This window comes from Daphnia pulex, chromosome 12 (assembly GCF_021134715.1).
Source record: "Daphnia pulex isolate KAP4 chromosome 12, ASM2113471v1".
NCBI classification, from domain to species: domain Eukaryota; kingdom Metazoa; phylum Arthropoda; class Branchiopoda; order Diplostraca; family Daphniidae; genus Daphnia; species Daphnia pulex.
In genome coordinates this window covers 2,129,944-2,147,995 of record NC_060028.1, presented here as the reverse complement: position 1 = coordinate 2,147,995, position 18,052 = coordinate 2,129,944, and the positions used below count along the sequence as shown (strand labels likewise).

The 18,052-nt window shown below is 38.9% G+C and overlaps 4 protein-coding genes across 4 annotated transcripts; 2 read left to right on the top strand and 2 right to left on the bottom strand.

Moving 5' to 3' along the window:
* Positions 1-111: 111 nt before the first annotated feature.
* LOC124209398 (phosphoserine aminotransferase-like) lies at positions 112-1,843 on the top strand. Its single transcript, XM_046607356.1, has 5 exons — positions 112-383; positions 446-576; positions 643-1,006; positions 1,076-1,245; positions 1,326-1,843. The coding sequence occupies exons 1-5, from the start codon at positions 330-332 to the stop codon at positions 1,690-1,692; spliced, it is 1,086 nt and encodes a 361-aa protein (XP_046463312.1). The 5' UTR covers positions 112-329; the 3' UTR covers positions 1,693-1,843.
* A 1,345-nt stretch (positions 1,844-3,188) lies between these two features.
* On the bottom strand, positions 3,189-5,193 carry LOC124209395. The gene is made up of 3 exons (XM_046607349.1): positions 4,900-5,193; positions 4,546-4,792; positions 3,189-4,469 (listed from the first exon to the last, which is right to left on the bottom strand). Exons 1-3 carry the CDS (start codon positions 5,078-5,080, stop codon positions 3,377-3,379), a joined length of 1,521 nt encoding a protein of 506 aa, XP_046463305.1. The 5' UTR covers positions 5,081-5,193; the 3' UTR covers positions 3,189-3,376.
* A 344-nt stretch (positions 5,194-5,537) lies between these two features.
* Positions 5,538-7,359, top strand: LOC124209393 (tRNA (guanine-N(7)-)-methyltransferase non-catalytic subunit WDR4-like). Its single transcript, XM_046607346.1, has 8 exons — positions 5,538-5,679; positions 5,759-5,866; positions 5,926-6,134; positions 6,208-6,299; positions 6,369-6,536; positions 6,604-6,761; positions 6,825-7,072; positions 7,132-7,359. The coding sequence occupies exons 1-8, from the start codon at positions 5,606-5,608 to the stop codon at positions 7,287-7,289; spliced, it is 1,215 nt and encodes a 404-aa protein (XP_046463302.1). The 5' UTR covers positions 5,538-5,605; the 3' UTR covers positions 7,290-7,359.
* Positions 7,354-16,628, bottom strand: LOC124209394. Its single transcript, XM_046607347.1, has 24 exons — positions 16,348-16,628; positions 15,098-15,344; positions 14,935-15,008; positions 14,679-14,857; positions 14,428-14,609; positions 14,229-14,354; positions 14,038-14,141; positions 13,838-13,958; positions 13,462-13,758; positions 13,284-13,390; positions 13,075-13,216; positions 12,692-13,007; positions 12,466-12,611; positions 12,238-12,396; positions 12,041-12,166; positions 11,705-11,971; positions 11,470-11,636; positions 9,828-10,064; positions 9,620-9,761; positions 9,543-9,553; positions 8,381-8,577; positions 8,148-8,313; positions 7,723-8,087; positions 7,354-7,656 (listed from the first exon to the last, which is right to left on the bottom strand). The coding sequence occupies exons 1-24, from the start codon at positions 16,464-16,466 to the stop codon at positions 7,544-7,546; spliced, it is 4,110 nt and encodes a 1,369-aa protein (XP_046463303.1). The 5' UTR covers positions 16,467-16,628; the 3' UTR covers positions 7,354-7,543.
* Between the last annotated feature and the right edge of the window lie 1,424 nt (positions 16,629-18,052).

Genomic DNA, 18,052 nt, shown 5'->3' with positions numbered 1-18,052 from the left:
ACCGAGACTCGTTGCCCTCTGAGCCCCAGTGACTATGTGTGTCTGCACTCACCAATCTCACTCAATGAACTCTTCGAAAAGACCACATGACCTCGGCCGGCACGATGGCTATTCCCCCCCGACCGAGTGTCCAGTTTGACTACTCATAGGTGGCACCACCTTCTGACTACAATTTTACCCCATCTAGGCTTATCGCCGACGATACATCAACAAACAAAACGACGACCAAATGTCATCTCTCTTTTTTTAATAAGTTGTGTGCGGTTTGTGAGTGTTGCCTCCCACTTGACTTGGTTCCATTTAGTTTCTTTTTTTTGGCGGTCCACGAAATGTCTAGTAAAATCATCAATTTTAGTCCCGGTCCGTCAAAGTTACCTGAAGATGTAAGCCACAGTTGTTTGTTTTCATTCGACACAGTTAATTTCATTCTTTTATTGTTTATTAGGTTTTGTTGCAAGTTCAACAAGAACTGCTGGACTATCACGGAACGGGTATCAGTGTTATGGAGATGAGTCACAGATCCCCAGAGTTTATGAAAATCGTCACTGATGCACAGGAAAATATTCGACAGCTTCTGTAAGACTAGCAGTATATAAAATAAAGCATGTAAACATTTGTTTGATCCTTTACTTTTCTCAATAGTAACATTCCTTCAGACTACACAATATTGTTCATGGCTGGAGGTGGCACAGGCCAGTTCGCTGCTGTTCCTCTGAATCTCTTGCCTTCCACTGGCAAAGCTGTCTACCTCAACACAGGCACTTGGTCCGCAAAAGCTGCCAAAGAGGCTTCCAAATATGGTCGTGTGATTGAACTTAAACCTGATTTCAAATCTCCATCCAATGAGATTCAGTGGGATCGTGATGAAGATGTCTCATATTTTTATTACTGTTCCAACGAAACTGTCCATGGAATTGAACTCAATTTTATTCCTGATACTCATGGAATTCCATTAGTAGCTGACATGTCTTCCAATATTCTCACAAAAGACTTTGACATAACAAAGGTTTGTTATCAATTTTTGTTATTAAGATTTCCAGTTTTTAATTAATTTTCTTGTTTAAATGCATTGCAGTTTGCTCTGGTATTTGCTGGTGCACAGAAAAATATTGGCCCAGCCGGTGTGACTTTAGTCATTATCCGTAACGATCTCATGGGTAAACAATCTGTTCACTGTCCCTCGGTGCTCAATTATTCGGTGATGGCCAAAGAAAACTCGTTGCACAACACACCTCCATGTTTCAAGTATTCCCAGCATTAATATTTTCAAATAGGATTCAATTAATAATGTTTTGTTTGTATTACTCCAATGTATTGATTCACAGTCTCTACGTTATGGCACTGGTTTTCCAATGGATCTCAGACCAAGGTGGTGTAAAGGTCATGGAACAACGTTCAAATGCTAAAAGCCAAATGGTCTACGAAGTAATCGATAATTCTAGCGGCTTCTACAGCTGCCCCGTCCCCGCTTCCGTTCGTAGTCGCGTCAACATTCCATTCCGTATTCAAAACGGCAACGAAGATCTCGAGAAACAGTTTTTGGATGAAGCCAAAAGGAGAAATATGATTCAATTGAAGGGCCATCGATCTGTCGGCGGGATACGTGCGTCCCTTTACAACGCCGTCACTGTCGATGAAGTGTCCTTATTGACAACCTTCATGAAAGATTTTATGAAATCAAAATTGCAATAATTCTTTGAGTGATTAATGATCTTAACTTTCTTTACGTTTTGATATTTCTAGTGTGATTCTACTACGGGTATATAGAATATTAGAATCTCAAACGGTGTAGAGTTCTAAGAATCGGTATTGAAGAGAGGCAATAAATTTTAGTATCCATCAATGACCCTGTTGAATCTGTTAAAATCCTGCTTTTGTCTGTATCTGTATCGTGAACAGAGATCGTGAATGTGTTTAAATTCTGCTAATGTAGAGAGCGTTCCATACTGGTTCAGTGGTTCCATATTTAGATTGATTTTTGTCCGACGCCAGTTGGAATACAATTTTTTTTTCATTAGATTTTCTGGAAGAATATAGAGATTGAGAGGATTAAGAGAGGTTTGTTCCGAAGTGCTGATATGGCGGTCTCCTTCATGCTGTAGAAGAGAAGCGAGGCCAATGAGAACTCGGTGTAGGATTGGATGAAGTCGCTGTCCAGGGAGTCGTAAACGGGTAGCTTGGAAGCGTTATGAACTATAAGGTTCCGTGGGGGTAGGTATTGCCAATAACTTTAGGGAAGCATTAATCCCATTATAAATGATAAAAAATGCGAATGTCACAAAAGACTTCGAGTAAATAATAGTTACGCGTGCACGCACTCTTTAGTAAAACCCTGAAACGCTCCAGGTGAAGTATACTACATTTCTGAGAACAAAATTCCCACTGCGGCGATAACATCACTAATGAGTTGTGCATACCTAGAATGAAACCAAATTCGAGGGATCTTCTGCTTTTGTGCTGTCGACTTCCTGTAGAGCGCCCAAAATAAAATTCAGTCATTCCATTGAGACTAGAAATACAAGACGTTTAGAGACGAATCTGTGCAGAATTCTACTCCACTTATAAACCTATTGATGTGAGTAAACTAGCTAGCTTTCATTAGATTAAAATGTTAACTGTGTGTTTTTTATTTGAATTTTATTTCGTGTCTATTTTGTATTAGTAACATATCATATTTATTTTAGACATCATGCCAAATTTATGCCCCCATCGTTATGGAAGACACACGCGCGATGAAAGACTTCGCTTGTTAGCAACTCGAAGGCGATTGCAATGCAGAGCGTCGCTTAGAGTTTTTGACCAGCTACAACAAACTCTACGGCGGGCCGTTTCCGTTGAACTCGAGGGCGTTTTCACACCTGCTATTGCAGCACTATTTAGGAGGCCGATTCGACACGTTGTTGCTGCCTACCTCGGCAGACCTTCACGTCGTTTGGTTGCTTCTCGACTGGCAAGGCCACTTTACCGGTCCATGGCTGCTGCTCAGCTAGTGCGGCGAGCTGCTGGTGCCGCTAGAACTGTTGCTGGAACTTCTCGCAGTGTTGGTGCCGCTATACGTGCTGCTCTAGCTAGTAACTTCTGCTAGAAACAATGAGTTCCTTCTTTATTACTATAATAATAAATCGGTTCAGCATTTTTAGTAATTATCTTATTTTTTTTAATCCATTAAATCAATCAACACAGTATAGTTGCACATCAGTTATTATTTATTTTTGAAATTTTAATCCAAATTTCAAGATTTGATTACAGAATGTTTCGGAAAAAAATCGCCAAACTATAATAATTGATTCAATCGTAAGTTTGGCGATTTATAATTTGAAAACAAAGGAACCTTTTTGGTTTGTGAGTTTTCAATTTGATGTAAGTCAATTATATTTTAGGAAAACACTCTTTTACCATTGGAATCCTCAAATTTTAAACGCAATTTCCATTGTTTATCGCGAGCTTGCGAGTGCCAATCAGATACGTCAGTCAGTGTCAGATTTTTACAAAAATGTATGTCTATGAGTTCAAGACGGTTACTAGCAACCATTAATGTATCCAATCCTAGCCTCGTGACTGAACCACAATTAAATAACTCTAACAATTTCAGATTTTGGAGTAGAAGTTTTTTTGAAGCTTCTCCTAAAATTTCGTCATTGAATGCGTCACAACGTGATATATTGACGTTTTCTAATAAAGGAGAAGATAAAAAATTCAATAAAATATCGCTTTCAATGTTGTAGCAACCCCATAGAACCTTCAGTTCCTTAAAAAAAATTCGTCCTTGTTCATTATTTTCCAACTGAATGATCTCCTCATTAGACAAGTTGCTTAAACTTTCGCAATGGCAGAGGAAGGCTAAGTTAATTAAATTGGGGCAAAACTTAATGACTGTCCAAATATCGACGAATGCAAAGTAGGTAAGGTCAAGATTTTCTAACGAACTTCCAATAACACCCAGTACTGGAGCAACGCCCATATCGAAGGTAATTTCATCAAACTTTGAGCTAGTTATCCCTAAGATACATAGTGAACGAAGATGTCTTAAAGTCGTCAAGCACTGAAGATCAGTGTCTGTTAACCCTTCTGTAACACAAATTTGGATTTGCATAAGCGAAGAGCACAGTGCCACCGCTAACGCAAAAGTACCACTTTGAAACAGCTTATTAGGTAGGACACACAACCGAATAAAAGACAATTTTCGAGTGTTTTTCGTTAGACGTTGATCTAGAGTATTAGTTTGACTCCACTCTACCAAAACTTCAAAGCAATATTCATGCTCAAGGTACTGCAATGATCGTAAATGCTTTACTGCCATTTTTACTCCCTTACGTGTTACACCGGTATTTCCAATCTTTAGTACTTGTAGGGTCTTGCGTAATTCGGTCAGCCTTCCATTTTTTTTAATTCTGATATGAGCGGTGTTGTAAATAAGCCATTTGATTCCGGCGTCTGTCACGCTACTGCATCTTTCAATATTTAACACTCTACATATTCAAAAAATGAAATAAGATTGCATTTTAATTAAAATATTGTTAGAATAGTAATAGCAATTTGAAATACCTTAATTTTTCACACCACATCCCAATGGTTCTTAAACAAATATCCCCCACGCTAGAATTCCGAAATACTATTTCTTGCAAGTTTCCAAGTTTGGGAAAGAAGTTCAAGTATTGCTCGTTGTATAAACCGGGAGCAATCCATTTTTTAAGTTGTGGAGGAATGATTAACTCGAGAAGAGATGTGTTCTGGGTGTTCACATCGTAGGAAGTAACAAGGGAGCTGAAAATAGCCTCCAACAAGACAGTGGCTACAAAGAAAGTTCATCAGTTTACATATAAAAAAGTGTCAAAATGATATTAAAACATTTGTTTTTGAATAATGAATGCACACCAAGTCTCAGTGGGTTCGACTTACGTAGTTGAAAAAGATTTTTATCGAGTCCGAGGTCAGTCGTTTGTTCGACGAACCATGGACTACCAGTCCATCTTCCAGTCTGTAATGTTTTCGTTTTCGTCGGAACGTTAAGATTTAAACTGTTCTTAATGCAGTAAATACACAGTGTAAAAAGTGAGTCGACAGCCTTCACTTGAGGCATCCTTAACTCAAGAAACTGTGAGAACAATTCACAACTTTTCAATCGGAAATCCAGGCGAATGTACGGCTTTGTAGAGACGACAAAACTGACGAAACGGCTGCAATGTACAGTGAATCAATAATGGCGAAATCAGAAAGGGAATCAGAAGGGTGGAGAAAATATACATTATTATAAATCCCATGGGCGTTAGGTATCCAAAAGGCTTTCCTAGAATGACTGGGCTATGGCAATGAGATGCTTCTATAAGGGATTCAGAAACTACAATCAAAATTATTTTAAAAACATTGCGAGTACAACAAATATACAAACAAAATTATCTCACGTTTCTATTATGTCCATCTGAAATATATGCAATTTAGATAATTATTTAAGCGCTCATATTTTATATTGAACATTGAATTTTTTTTTCGTATTTCAAACCGATGCCGGTTTTGGCGCCACCGCCAACGCAAGGCATGTGTTGTCGTCTGGCTGACGTCTAGAGTCTAGACTTCATCAGTTTAACTTCTGCAAACTTGGTGAACGATGGCTCCTTTCGTAGCACGTGGAAACTTGATTGCAATCGGCTCAGAAGTTTCTATATTGACTCTAGATACAACGTAGGTGTTCTTGCATGCGTGTTCCTTCATACGTGGGTGGGAAAAATGTTAAACGTGTTTGCTTATTTACTATTTGCAGGACTGGTATTTTGAAACATGCCTCTATACCACTTCTACCAGAAAGCCATGCTGAGAAAACCAAGCAAGAACCAAAAACAGAAAACAAACAACCTGATAAAATTTCTCAGTTAGTAAAAGGATACTAGTATATTTTAGAACACTGTAACACAGATTTTTTAACTTTAGGAACACACATTCAGAAGACTACTCTCATCTAAAAATGGGTACTTGCCTTGCATTATCACCGTGTGCCTCATTCTTGGCTGTCTGTACATCAGATAAAAATCTAACAGTCTGGAAATTATCCAGTATGGATGTCTTGAAACAGTGGAAAGCAGCAAGGAAAGTTTCTTCCCTCACATTTAATTCTGACAGCAGTCAGCTTTTAGTGGCTGGTAATAATGTTTATATTAGTCAGATCATTATATTCAAAGGATTGGATTATTGCTTACCTCATATAATTTCTAGACAAAGCTGGTGATTGCTTTACTTACTCACTGAATGAACCAACTGGTCAAGGAAAGCTCATTCTGGGACATCTTTCCATGCTATTAGCTGTGGTATTATTTTTCTTGAAGTATTTTACTTGGTTAATAAACTTACTAGTTTCTTATTGTTATATTTATTAGGTTGTCTCATCTGATAACAAATTTGTCATCACTAGTGAAAGAGATGAAAAAATCAGGGTTTCTTGCCTACCCAATGCTTACAATATACATTCATATTGTTTGGGACACACTGAATTTATCACATCTTTGGCTTTTATTCAAAATAATTTATTACTATCAGGCTCCGGTGTAGGTTTTTTTCTTTTTTTATCCTTTAGATTTAATGAAATGATTTAATTTCTTGGTCGTTCAATAGGATGGGACACTAAGAGTCTGGGATTACCTGGATGGTAAGATGTTGCATACTGAGACCTTGAAGGAAACTTCAGATGAAGAAATGGAAAAGGCAGTTCGATCTGTAGTAGTGTATAATGCCTCAGAAACCATGAGTATCGCGGCGGTTTTGCTTGATAGGTGAGTCTTTTTTCCCCCCACATTTTCGCTTTATTCAATACTCATGGTGTTTTAATCTCACAGAATCAAGACGGTGTTCTTATTCAAAATTATCGGTGCCGAGACCAAATTTCAGCGGCAAACGCTGCCGTTCGTTGCTCAACCTTTAGAAGCTGCATTTACCGAAAGTGGAAGTCTTTACGTGTTAACAGACAGCGCCTCAAACCCTATTGAATATTTTGGCAAGGATGAATCTTTCCTGTATACCCTTGGAGAATCCGCTGTAGTTGGTAACCTACTAACAAACCTCAGCCATCTCAAGATCGTTCAAGGTAGTCGAATTTGTTTTCCTGAAGCTTCCTTTACTATTGAATAATTCCAAACTTTCTAGAGTGTGTCCAGACGTGTAACGGCGATTTGAAACCGTTGTTTAAGCGATGGTTCGATAACGTGCAAGTGTATCGCGAACGTAAAATAGAGCAACAAGTTAAACCAAAAGCTGAAAATTCAGACATCACGTCCAGCCCCAAACGATTACGAGTTGAATGAACAATTTTACATTCCTTCATCTCTGTAAATTCAATTTTTCCCTTGAATAATACACAATTAAAAGTTGGCATTTGGCTTTTTTTTTATTGTTTCACCAACCAATAGAAGATGACCATGGGTTACTTTTCATTTTACAGTGTGGGACGTAGGCATAGTATAACGATCTCTTCTTATTTACTCTACTACAAAACTTTTTGCTCTGGTGGATGATGAGCGATGCGTTTTCGACTTGGTTTTTTCCTAAGAATGCTGGTCTAGTTTTTGGTTTCCAGAGCAGCGGCACCGGAGATGATTTCAATCAACTCTCGAGTGATGACAGCTTGACGGGTACGGTTGAATGTCATCGTCAGTTTATCAATCATCTCACCTTAAGAGGAGATAAAGTGGATCAGTAACTTGAATAAAGTTTGGATTTAATAAGGGAGGAAATTACCTGCGTTTTTGCTAGCATTGTCCATGGCCGTCATACGAGAGGATTGTTCAGAAGTGGCGTTCTCCTTCATGCTGTAGAAGAGGAGCGAGGCCAATGAGAACTCGGTGTAGGATTGAATGACGTCGCTGTCCAGGGAGTCGTAAACGGGTAGCTTGGAAGCGTTCGCCACGGCAGTCTGACTGTACAATGGCATTTCAGTCGTACGGAAAGATACAACTGTTCGGAAAGCGTTGAACAGGATCTTTCCTTTGCTGAACTCTAGACCGGAGTTGATGATGCTTTGCGCAATAACGGCAGCATCACCAAAAACAGCTGGTTTGCGACCAACTTCAGTAACTACCATGGCGATGTTCTTGCCATACAGCCTAAAAACAGAATAAAAATGATTACATTTTTGTGTTTACATAAATTGTATAATTCCATACCTTTGCAAAATGTTTCGGACTTTGTCACCAACAATGACTACTTTGGTGTTGGGATTGGCAACAATATCGGCTTTTACAATACGGCCAATCGATGAGTGGACTGCACCGCACAGACCACGATCGGATGAAACGGCGATGATCAGTTGTCCCTTATCACCCTCCTCATCTTCATACAAAACATGAGCAAAATTAGATTTTCTTTTTGAAATTCACTTTAGTATTTGATAACCTACCTTTGACCTCAGCCTTTTTGTAAAACTCTTGTGCTCCAATTCCATAAGGGCGAGCTAATTTCAATTCCCTCTCAGCCTTGGTGTATTTAGCGGCTGAGACCATCTTCATGGACTGGGTGATCTTCTGGATGTTCTTAACCGACTTGAGACGGATGGAGATCATCTTCAATGTAGCCATGCCACGCACCTGCTGGCTGCTGAGGATAGACAAAAGGAAATATAATCAATAACTCGTTTACAATTAGATTCAACATTCTTAGCACATCTCATCTAGTTCATAAAATAAATCGCGATACTAATTTTAAAAAATATGTGGAATACGTTCGTATTATATAACATTGATAAAAAAATGAAATTTCGATTCTGATCACAAAGTTTAAGTTTATTTGTGTTGTTTCGCATGCCGGCTGTACCTGAAAAACTACGACTATCATTCGTATTTTAAGATTATAGTTCCACCGATTGAAGCACAGTAATTTTCGAACACGTAAATTTCTGCAAACTTTAAATTAGTTTTAACTAACCATTGTGGAATAATTGCTGCTGTTCGGCTGAACATTTTATCGGCTGATTTTCTTCACTCGCAATATGGTGGACGAAAAGACCTGATCACAACCTCTGTCTTGAAAAGACCGGACCAGCCAACTCACTTCTTTACCACAATATTACTGGAGGGTGTACACTAGCGACCCTAGCGGGATAATTCTTCTAAACCGCTGGCCTCGATTGAGAAATTTATTTTGAGCAGATATACTTTAATAACATCGTAGAAAAATGATCAAAGTTAATGAAAGAAATCATTTTGTATGATTTTAACATGTTTATGTAATGATGCACAACGTACAATACGGTTTCAGGAATTCATAGATGGCGTTTTGCAACGCTAGAGAGGGGGGTAAGAAACAAACGCAGACGAAAATAAATTTCTGGGCCACCAAAATCGAAACTTGATTATTACAGCACCAATGCCAGCTTGCCATAAACCCGACTTTACGGAATGAGCATTGAAATCAATTTGAATCCAAATTCTTTGCTGGAATCAAATTTGAATTTCACAGCATTAATGAGAACATTTATCCAAAATTTAGTGTGTTTGAAAATTACGGGATTGAAATTTAATGGCGGGAGAATTCAAATATCTGGAAATGTGGAGTGCCGTTACCGAAGTAGTTCCTATAGAAAAACAGAATTGTGTGTTCCTTAATTCAAGTACAAGTTTAAAAATATGTCGGAAATTACTTCGTCATCACTGCTACTGGTAGGTGTGTCGTCACTCATGTCCAGATGAAATTCGTGATCTTCATTAGTCTCCGAGGATAAGATATCATTCGCTGAAAGGGTGACCTCTTGGTTCAGTGTAGTATAATGACAAATCACTTCTCTGAAAAGAAATTTGCGTATTAGAAATTTATTATCACTACTGCAATAACAAAACAAACAAATCTACCTGTTTGCGTAACGATATCTCCTCCATAGCAGCAATAGTCCAGCCAGCGTGAATCCTACAAAAATCGTTATGGCTAGTAGAGTGGGCGCCGAAGAAATGTGATCACGATGATCCACAGCCCGGTTGGTGTAGTGGGCCAAGTTCCACACAGACGAAGTGTTGGTGTCATTGTTGTTATGGAACAGTGAAGACGACAGGAGCAACGGTTTAGTGTTACTCCGATGTTCAGGAGTTTTACTGATAAATAATAAAATGAAATTCCATTAATATTACATTTTTAGTTGGAAATAACAGACGATTGAATTGATAGGACACCATTATGTAACGGTGAACTTCCTGCTACAAAAAAAATGTTTAGAAAAGTTGGAGGAAAAGTTATTGACACCCATCCGTCACGTAACGAACAGTGTAACTTTTGTGTTAAGTTAAGATATTTATCGGAACTATGCATGAATGAGTAAGAAGAAATGGACGCCACCTAGCGTCCTGTGAGAGACAGAGTTTATAGAGCCATCAATTACCCGCTTGTAGAATTGCCTTTTGCGATTTCAATCAGGTTCGACGCATTCACAGAAGTCATGGAACAATTGGATGCGGCGAATAAACAAAACAAAGCAACAACTGGCATGACTAGGACAGAAAACGCCATCTTGAAACTCTTAACCACGGCCGTTTCCTAAATAGGTGAACTAGCTGCGCGCGACGCTAGTTGCCAGGATCTTTACTTTCTAATCGATATGTACCTGCTCAAGCAAAAGTCCTGATTTATTTGACTAATGTATTTATAATACTATCACCAATTCACCAGCTTTTGCCCTGCATTACATACCAAATGCATTGGAAAGTAAATGAAATCAACCGTTTTTATAATCATTCACAGAAATTCGTGACTGTTAAAAAGTTTCGGCTGTCGCAATCGAAACTATTCAAACTCCTTTCTCTATTTTATAATTGCAACGGAAATGAAATAACCAGAAATCTATATTGAAACATATCAGTGCCTTGAACTTTCAATTGTGACTGTATATGCATGCATTCAGGTACACAATTTAAGTGAAATTATTAAGTATTAAGAGCAATTATTCTAAGCTATACAGTTAGTCCAACACTATTGAGTGATCCATTTTTGTGTTTCCAAGTGGATTATAAAAGTCGCATCGATCCGTACATCAAGATTGGTCTTTTTTTTTTTACATACGACACCAACAATAATTTTCAATAACTGTTGGGTGGGTTCAATGAGAAAATACATACAATGACGCCAGTTTTAACTAACTATCACATGTGACATTTTAAGTTTTTAGAGGGGCGAATCCCATGGTGATGCGCATAAGAATCCGGCTACTGACGCTACACAATCAGTAGGAATTACTTGTGCATTTTAGAAAAGGGAAACTGGTTTTAGACGTATACGGACATTTCACCTTAAGACAAAAATTTAAAAAAAAAACCTTAAAACAATCAACTAAACGTGTAAAGCGAAAACAGTCAATCTCAGATTTCATTTTCGCTTTTTATAAACAGAAATAAATAAAATCGGCATTATTATTATTATTATTTTTTTTTTTAAAGATTACTATCCGCTTCCGTTGTTCCCTTAATTGGAATTTCTTCTTCCGTACGAACTTTTACAATATCTGACTTTTCTCGATGACTCAATTGCGGTTCAAGTTCTTCGGCGGTGACGGCTTTGTCTTCGACATCCGGTGGAGCGGCTACATCAAATGGAGCTGGGCCGACTAAAGAAAGAACAACCGGGAAAAATAATAATCCGTGGAATAGCCCGTATGCAACGACGAGGACAAATATCTGCAAAAGAAAGTTGAAAAGAACTTGAGAAACTTGACATAAAAACTAATAATCAAAATCTTAAATACCTTAAAAAACGTGAGGAAAACGTGCGAATCGGAATTCGCAAGGAAAATGAAGGCCAAAAATGTGCTGAAACCACCATGAAAAACGGCCGGGCCGATAGAGGAAATGGTGGCAGCAGCACGTTCGTTTCGGGTTCCAGTTTTGGTCATAAAAGTGTGAGCGACATGGGCAGCGTAATCGACGCAAAGTCCGATCGCCAACACCAAGTTAATGCAAGACACAGTGTCAATTGTAAGTCCCCAAAAGTGCATAGATCCGTTCACGCAAATCTATAAAAAAAAAAGAAATAAAAACGTTTAGCAACATATTTCAAATCAAAAACAAGAAATAAATTTTACCAAGGTTAAGACAACGCAAAGGAGAACCAGTAGACACGCAAACAAGTTTGCAATGAGAATAAAAGTTGTGACAAAGACGCAGACCATGGCTATAGCCAAATTTCGATAAAGTTCTTCCATGATAACCTGATAAAAAAGAATTTAAAACATTGTAGAAACTGAAAATTCTTCAGGTGTCAAAATTTTTAAAAAATTACTTCGTCCGTTTCCCAAGACGAAAATATCCGGGCGGAGGCAAACACATGACTACCGAATTCAAGCGAATATTCTTCCGCAATTTCTTTAATCCGTCTCATGGCGGGGATGTGCTCTTCTCTGCCAGAAAACGGCCGAAAGACAAAATCAAAATTCGTAATCTGTAAAGAAAAATTGAAATAACATTTTTAAAATGTGCGCAAAAGCCAACAAACATAACGAAAACTTACCGAAATAGGTGGAGCGATAGAAGAACGGCATTCCAAAGATTTTTCAAATTTAAAATTACTGCGAAATTTCGCTCCCTTTTGGGTAAACAAATAATTCTTCAGGTACGTCGAGAATTGCTCGTCTGTCATATTCTGACTCGACCAGTCTGTAATGTGAAAGTACGAATAAACAAAATATAAGAATGCCCTGAGAAGAAACTCGTTTAGAAACTCAAGTTTGGCTTACCAATAGCGTGCCGCTTGGCCGTGAAGTCCTTGAACCCAGTAAACCAGTCGTCCACTTGGCTCACGATTTGCGTTTCATTCCTCACGGTGTCAATTAAGGCTTCGAGCTGGTCCAAGTTGCTGGACAAGTTTGTCGTTTGAATGTAAATCGAAGCCAATTGCCCGTTGTCAGGATAGTGGCTCTCAATGGTCGAAAAGTATTGAGACAGATATGTCGAAGTTGGAATGAACCAAAGCGGGTTGAACTCTTGACGCATAAGGACTGAGCCCCAGGTATTAACACCCAACAGAAAGGCGGAGAGAATCAAGATAAAAACCTGTTGAATGGTTGGTCAGTCGATCAGATTAATTGAACGCCGCCTATGCAGATAAATGGTACAGTACCTTGGCTGGCCATTTGAAGAGATATTTGGCCAAAATGCGCGAAAAGAAAACCTGGAGAGGTTCAATCCTTGACAAAGTGCTGGGTTTCCAGTTACGGTGGACGAAGCAGGGAAGCATGCCGTCGCGATGGCTTTCAATTCGTCTAAAGGTTGAACGAAACCAGTTAAGAATGCTCTTCAATGACTTTTCGCAAATAAAAATTGAAACACCTTTGGTCCAATGTCAGCCAGGCAACGAAAAAAGACGCCTGGAATAGGTAAGTAGCTAAAATCCCCACGGCAGAGTATATGCAAAACGATCGCAGCGATGGCAAAACCTACAATCAAGACCCCCCGGTTAATTAAAAGTCGCTAAATGAAAAGATAAAAAAGAAATTTGCATAATTACTGTTGTGGCCCCAACGGCGAAAGCTGCGAAATCGGTGACTGATGTAATCGTGATGCTCACGCCGGCGTGTTTCATGGTGATGCCAATTCGAACCGGCAATGATCTCTTCATTTCTTCCTTGTTCAAGTTGCTCCAACATTGAACGATGACGAACATGTCGTCGATTCCAATGCCCAGCAACAAAAACGGCAATATGGAATGCACGGGCCCGTAGAAGACCCCGAACGCAGAGCAAAGGCCGTAGCTGACCAAGATGGCCATAGCAACCGAAGCTATTCCAGTTAAGGAAAGAAATGCCTGGTAACAGAAATACAAGTTAGCGTTACAAAAAATCCTCCGCCGGCAAAAGAATTCATCAAGGTTCTTCTCTTCTTACGCGTTGTTCAACCAAATTGAATTTGCCCAGCATCAGCTGAACATAGATGAAAACGACGCAAATTCCAGCGGAGAGGAGTCGCACATCACCAAGGATGGTAGCCGAACTAATATCTCCGAAACTGATTAAAATCAAGAGAAGTGTATAAGTAAAAACAGCCAAAAGCTATAAAGAATAAATTATGTCTCGAGTTACATTACCTTCTGGAAGCCATGTAATACAAGTTTGAATTGTTGAGAGTGACGGTGAAATTGTGGAGCAGGTTGACAAAGGCTCCTTCCCATTCAAGACTAATGGGATCAACCTAAAAATGATTGCAAATTCAATTCTGCGATATCCTATTCGTCCGAGTAGCAACTAATGTATTCGTATAAAAAACGAATTCGCTTACAAGGTCCCCCGTTCCGGCGTCGTTTGACGTTGCGTCATGGGTGATCAGTGAGTAGTTGACACGCGTGAGTAATTGCACGAGCACCGAACCAGCTCCGACGATATGCCCCGATTCGTTGTAACGCGGCTAAGGCCAATACACCGCAAATGAAATTAAAGTCGGACAATCAAAAAACCTAATAGAGGGAGGCAAAACTTACTTGGCCGATCAGATTGCTGTACTGGACCCTGGTAAGGTTACTCCTTTCAACAGAGTTGATGGCATTGATGATATCCTGTCTGGAAAGTTTACTGATGACTTCCTTTTTATAATTCCAGATATCTAGAATGTTGTTCTCTAAACAAGCTTCTTCCAGCCCTTCCACGATGTCGCAGAATATTCCTATTTTTAGGATCAATGGAAATTATACACATTTTTCGACAGCCATTTTTAGTTTTTGAATTTGTTTACCAATAGGCAGATCAATGGCCGGTTCGAAATTGGGATCTAGGGCAGGAGCTGAAATATCTTCAAAATTTGAATCGAACCCGTCAAAATCGAAATCCTCGAAACCAAAAGATTCGATTTCACTGCTATTGGTTTGTCGTTTCCTTCTTCGCTTGGTCTCTGGTTCAGTTACAACTGGGATCCTTATACATCAAATAATTTTTTTAAAATTAATTCTATGATTCACTACGACACCACCCACATGGTTACTCAATCTTACTTGAAACAAACATCCTTCCATTTGTATCCGTTAGTTGAGGCAAGTTCGGTTATGTTATCATGAAGTTCGAGCATCTATCAAATCATTTTTTTAAATTAATAAAAAATCAATAAAAAAAAGATTGTAGGCCTGGCTTAATTTTAAGAAATGAAGAATAACTCACCCAAAGAAAAGTTTCAGGCCTCAGTACATCATCGTCGACCAAGACCCACGATTGCAGTCGTATCTCGTTAGGGAAATGTTCCTGAAGCCATTCCGAATTGTGTACGAAACCCGAATCTTGCGGGATCCAAAGTTTAGTGGGCCTGTTTTCGGCTGTAAAGTTCAGCAACCCTATCGAACATGTAGCTGCTATTACAATACTGCCGATGATGTAAGTCCACGGGTTTTTGGCTACAGTGATACCCCATCTGGAAAGAAAAAAAAAGTAAAATTCAATTTTCTTTTAATCTTTGACCATGTCCAGCTTTTAAAAATGTACATCATGGCATTTGGATAAAGCAACCTTGTTTACAAGCCTATTTAGCACTGGCCTAACGGTTGCCGTAACCTCACCGAGGAAGTGCGCAAGTGCAGATTCATGATAAACTCACATCGGTCGTGCAACACTAATGTAAACATTTGTTTCAGATAAACGATGCAAATGAAAGCAATCTTTCGAATTTTAACCTACTTAAGCAAAACACATGAAGAGCCTTATTATTGACACTGGATTCTACTGAATTCTTCTGGGAGAGGAAACGATTTTGCATACACAATCACTCCGGGCTAGATTCACGTCCGTGTTTGTCTAATTATTTCAACAATAATATTTTTCGCTTCAAGGCGATTAAAATGAACTTTCTTTCTACAAGTCACGTCACGGAGAGAAGGTTCGCCGGGTACGGTATCAGATTATGGTTGTTGATTGTACGATTTGAATCCAAAGACGCCTAGTTACACAGCAGGTACACGTGGGACACCCTCAAGTGAAAAATGATGTTCAAAGTCGTAAGAAGGGTAATCAGCGTTGGCCAAAAGAATTCTAATTATTACATCATTTACGCCCATAGCAAAAATAAACACATGACGTCATACGGCTGACTCGAAAATAAAATCCTGACTGTGTAACCTACTAGCAATTAGCGAATCAAATAAATCTTCTCTACTCCGAAATAATTTTAAAAACAATATATCGACGTTATTAAACCAAAAAATAATTCATATTTGTATTTTCTGTAGTAGGGGATGCGCAAGCAGACGACTATTCAACCTAGCCTTGAAAAGAGTAAAAGTTGGTGAAGTGGAAACAGTTTTTGTGCACCGTACCCATGTACGAAATGTGTGTTGGCTTTTTTTTTTGCATTTACAGCACCGAGACAGTCTCAAGGTCTACAACTAAACAAGAGAAAAGTATGAATTCAAATCACTAACCTCAAGAAGAAGTTTTCAAAATTGGCCATGAAGACAAAAGATGCCCGATTCACGCAAGATTTGGCCTGACTCGACGTGTTTTGCTTATGACATTGATATTCGGCATCGGTTACATCCATGATGATTGGCAGCAGATGTTATACAACACACAGTTCACCTTTTCAACTTTACCAAAGATCGGATGTACTCAATGACTAAGGAGAATCAGAGCCTCAACTCAAGTTTCACTCACGCAATCTCGCCACGCGATGGGCACGGACTTTCCGACTCGAGGTCTGAAAACAAACTGTAAATTGCTGAGCTACACCACCGGTTTTATTAAGCAACGAGAACACACGAAGGACGACTACGCGTTCAAGTGCCGTAAGAAAATGTTTATCTACTTTTTAATTTTGACGTTTGAGAATATCTGGCAACGCCATCTAGCGGTGAGTGTCGAACCTCTACTTACTTTTACATTATTCCCATTTGAAAATGATTCGTTCATCTGAAAAAACTATTATTTATTTAAAATTAAAGGGAAAGTCGAGGAGTAAGAGAAATGGAAATTTGTTCATGTTTAATTGAGAATTGCCTTGGTGAATGTAGGATTTTTCTGTCGAACAATAGATGGAAATATAACAAGTGAACTGTGAATCCAACAATAAAAAACGGAAATAAAAACGGGCCTTAACTGTCTAACGGGGTTCATAATGATGAGGACAGGAATATGATTAAGTTGTAGGAATATTGTAGAAACGGAATTCTCAATAGCCTGAAGAATTGCGCAACATTGCTGGTAACCAGGTTAAAGGACGTCAAACTTTCTGTTTTGCCTTTCTGCTGGTACCGGTTGTCTTATGTATAACCCGAGTGTTTGTTCGAATTCCAATTAAAGGAGTAGCCTACTGCTAATTCTTAAGTGATGGCGTCCTTGTAGTGGTTATCAACAAGATGTCAAGTCACGCATACCGTTGCGATTGCGACGCAAATGATTCTGTTCATACGCTAATTTAATAGTTAAACAAAATACTTCGCAGTTCGCACTCTTTTTAAAATTCTACCAATTGTTCCCGCAGCAAAACAACAATTTCCATGTTTATTAACACATTGCCCTTGAGCAAACGTAATGAATTGCGAGTTATGTGCAGTATTCTTTACTCACACTAAAATAAATTCATTTGAAAGAAAATGACGAAATCGTGGAGTGTTATTATCAATCAAAAATGATGATCGTTAAGGTCCAGGTGTGATTCCGGTTTTGTTCTACGCAGATGAGTTTCTATTCTTTCAATGACAAGTCTAGTTGTCTAACGCCTTACAATAAAAAATTTGACAATTCAATCTATGCATTTCCTGACGAGAGTTATTAAAACCGACAGAGTCAAGCAGACCAGCAGAAAATCGTCTATCTGACTGTGCTGGGCGAAACTGAACAGAAAAGTAGAATAGCGCCCGACTATCTCAGAGGCTCCGTCTGGCGATGGCCAGCAAGCAAATGCCGACGGGCAACAAAAACAGTACAAAGAATCTTGCGCAAAAATCAAATAAATAGGTAAACGGATGCTCTTGAAGGCCGCGTATATAGATTTATATAGCGTGGGTATTTACGTGCGTGTCTTGATGTTGAAACCCAACCGTCACGTGAACGGTAACAAACTGTAGCTGCATGCAGCTATTTCCAACAAGGGCAATTTTGCCTGCATTAAACGATGTGTAACATGAA

Bases quoted from the DNA above. Each gene is read 5' to 3' on its own strand.
- LOC124209394 (XM_046607347.1), bottom strand. From the start codon at position 16,466: ATGGATGTAACCGATGCCGAATATCAATGTCATAAGCAAAACACGTCG. The intron at 14,858-14,934 runs GTAAGATTGAGT...TTGATGTATAAG, and splicing joins TGGAAGGATGTTTGTTTCAA to GATCCCAGTTGTAACTGAAC. The intron at 12,167-12,237 runs GTAATTTTTTAA...CTTTTTTATCAG, and splicing joins CGTCTTGGGAAACGGACGAA to GTTATCATGGAAGAACTTTA.
- LOC124209398 (XM_046607356.1), top strand. From the start codon at position 330: ATGTCTAGTAAAATCATCAATTTTAGTCCCGGTCCGTCAAAGTTACCT. The intron at 384-445 runs GTAAGCCACAGT...ATTGTTTATTAG, and splicing joins CGTCAAAGTTACCTGAAGAT to GTTTTGTTGCAAGTTCAACA. The intron at 577-642 runs GTAAGACTAGCA...TTTTCTCAATAG, and splicing joins GAAAATATTCGACAGCTTCT to TAACATTCCTTCAGACTACA.
- LOC124209393 (XM_046607346.1), top strand. From the start codon at position 5,606: ATGGCTCCTTTCGTAGCACGTGGAAACTTGATTGCAATCGGCTCAGAA. The intron at 5,680-5,758 runs GTAGGTGTTCTT...TACTATTTGCAG, and splicing joins ATATTGACTCTAGATACAAC to GACTGGTATTTTGAAACATG. The intron at 6,537-6,603 runs GTAGGTTTTTTT...GTCGTTCAATAG, and splicing joins TATTACTATCAGGCTCCGGT to GATGGGACACTAAGAGTCTG.
- LOC124209395 (XM_046607349.1), bottom strand. From the start codon at position 5,080: ATGCCTCAAGTGAAGGCTGTCGACTCACTTTTTACACTGTGTATTTAC. The intron at 4,793-4,899 runs GTAAGTCGAACC...CTTTCTTTGTAG, and splicing joins TAAAAATCTTTTTCAACTAC to CCACTGTCTTGTTGGAGGCT. The intron at 4,470-4,545 runs GTATTTCAAATT...TTGAATATGTAG, and splicing joins ATGTGGTGTGAAAAATTAAG to AGTGTTAAATATTGAAAGAT.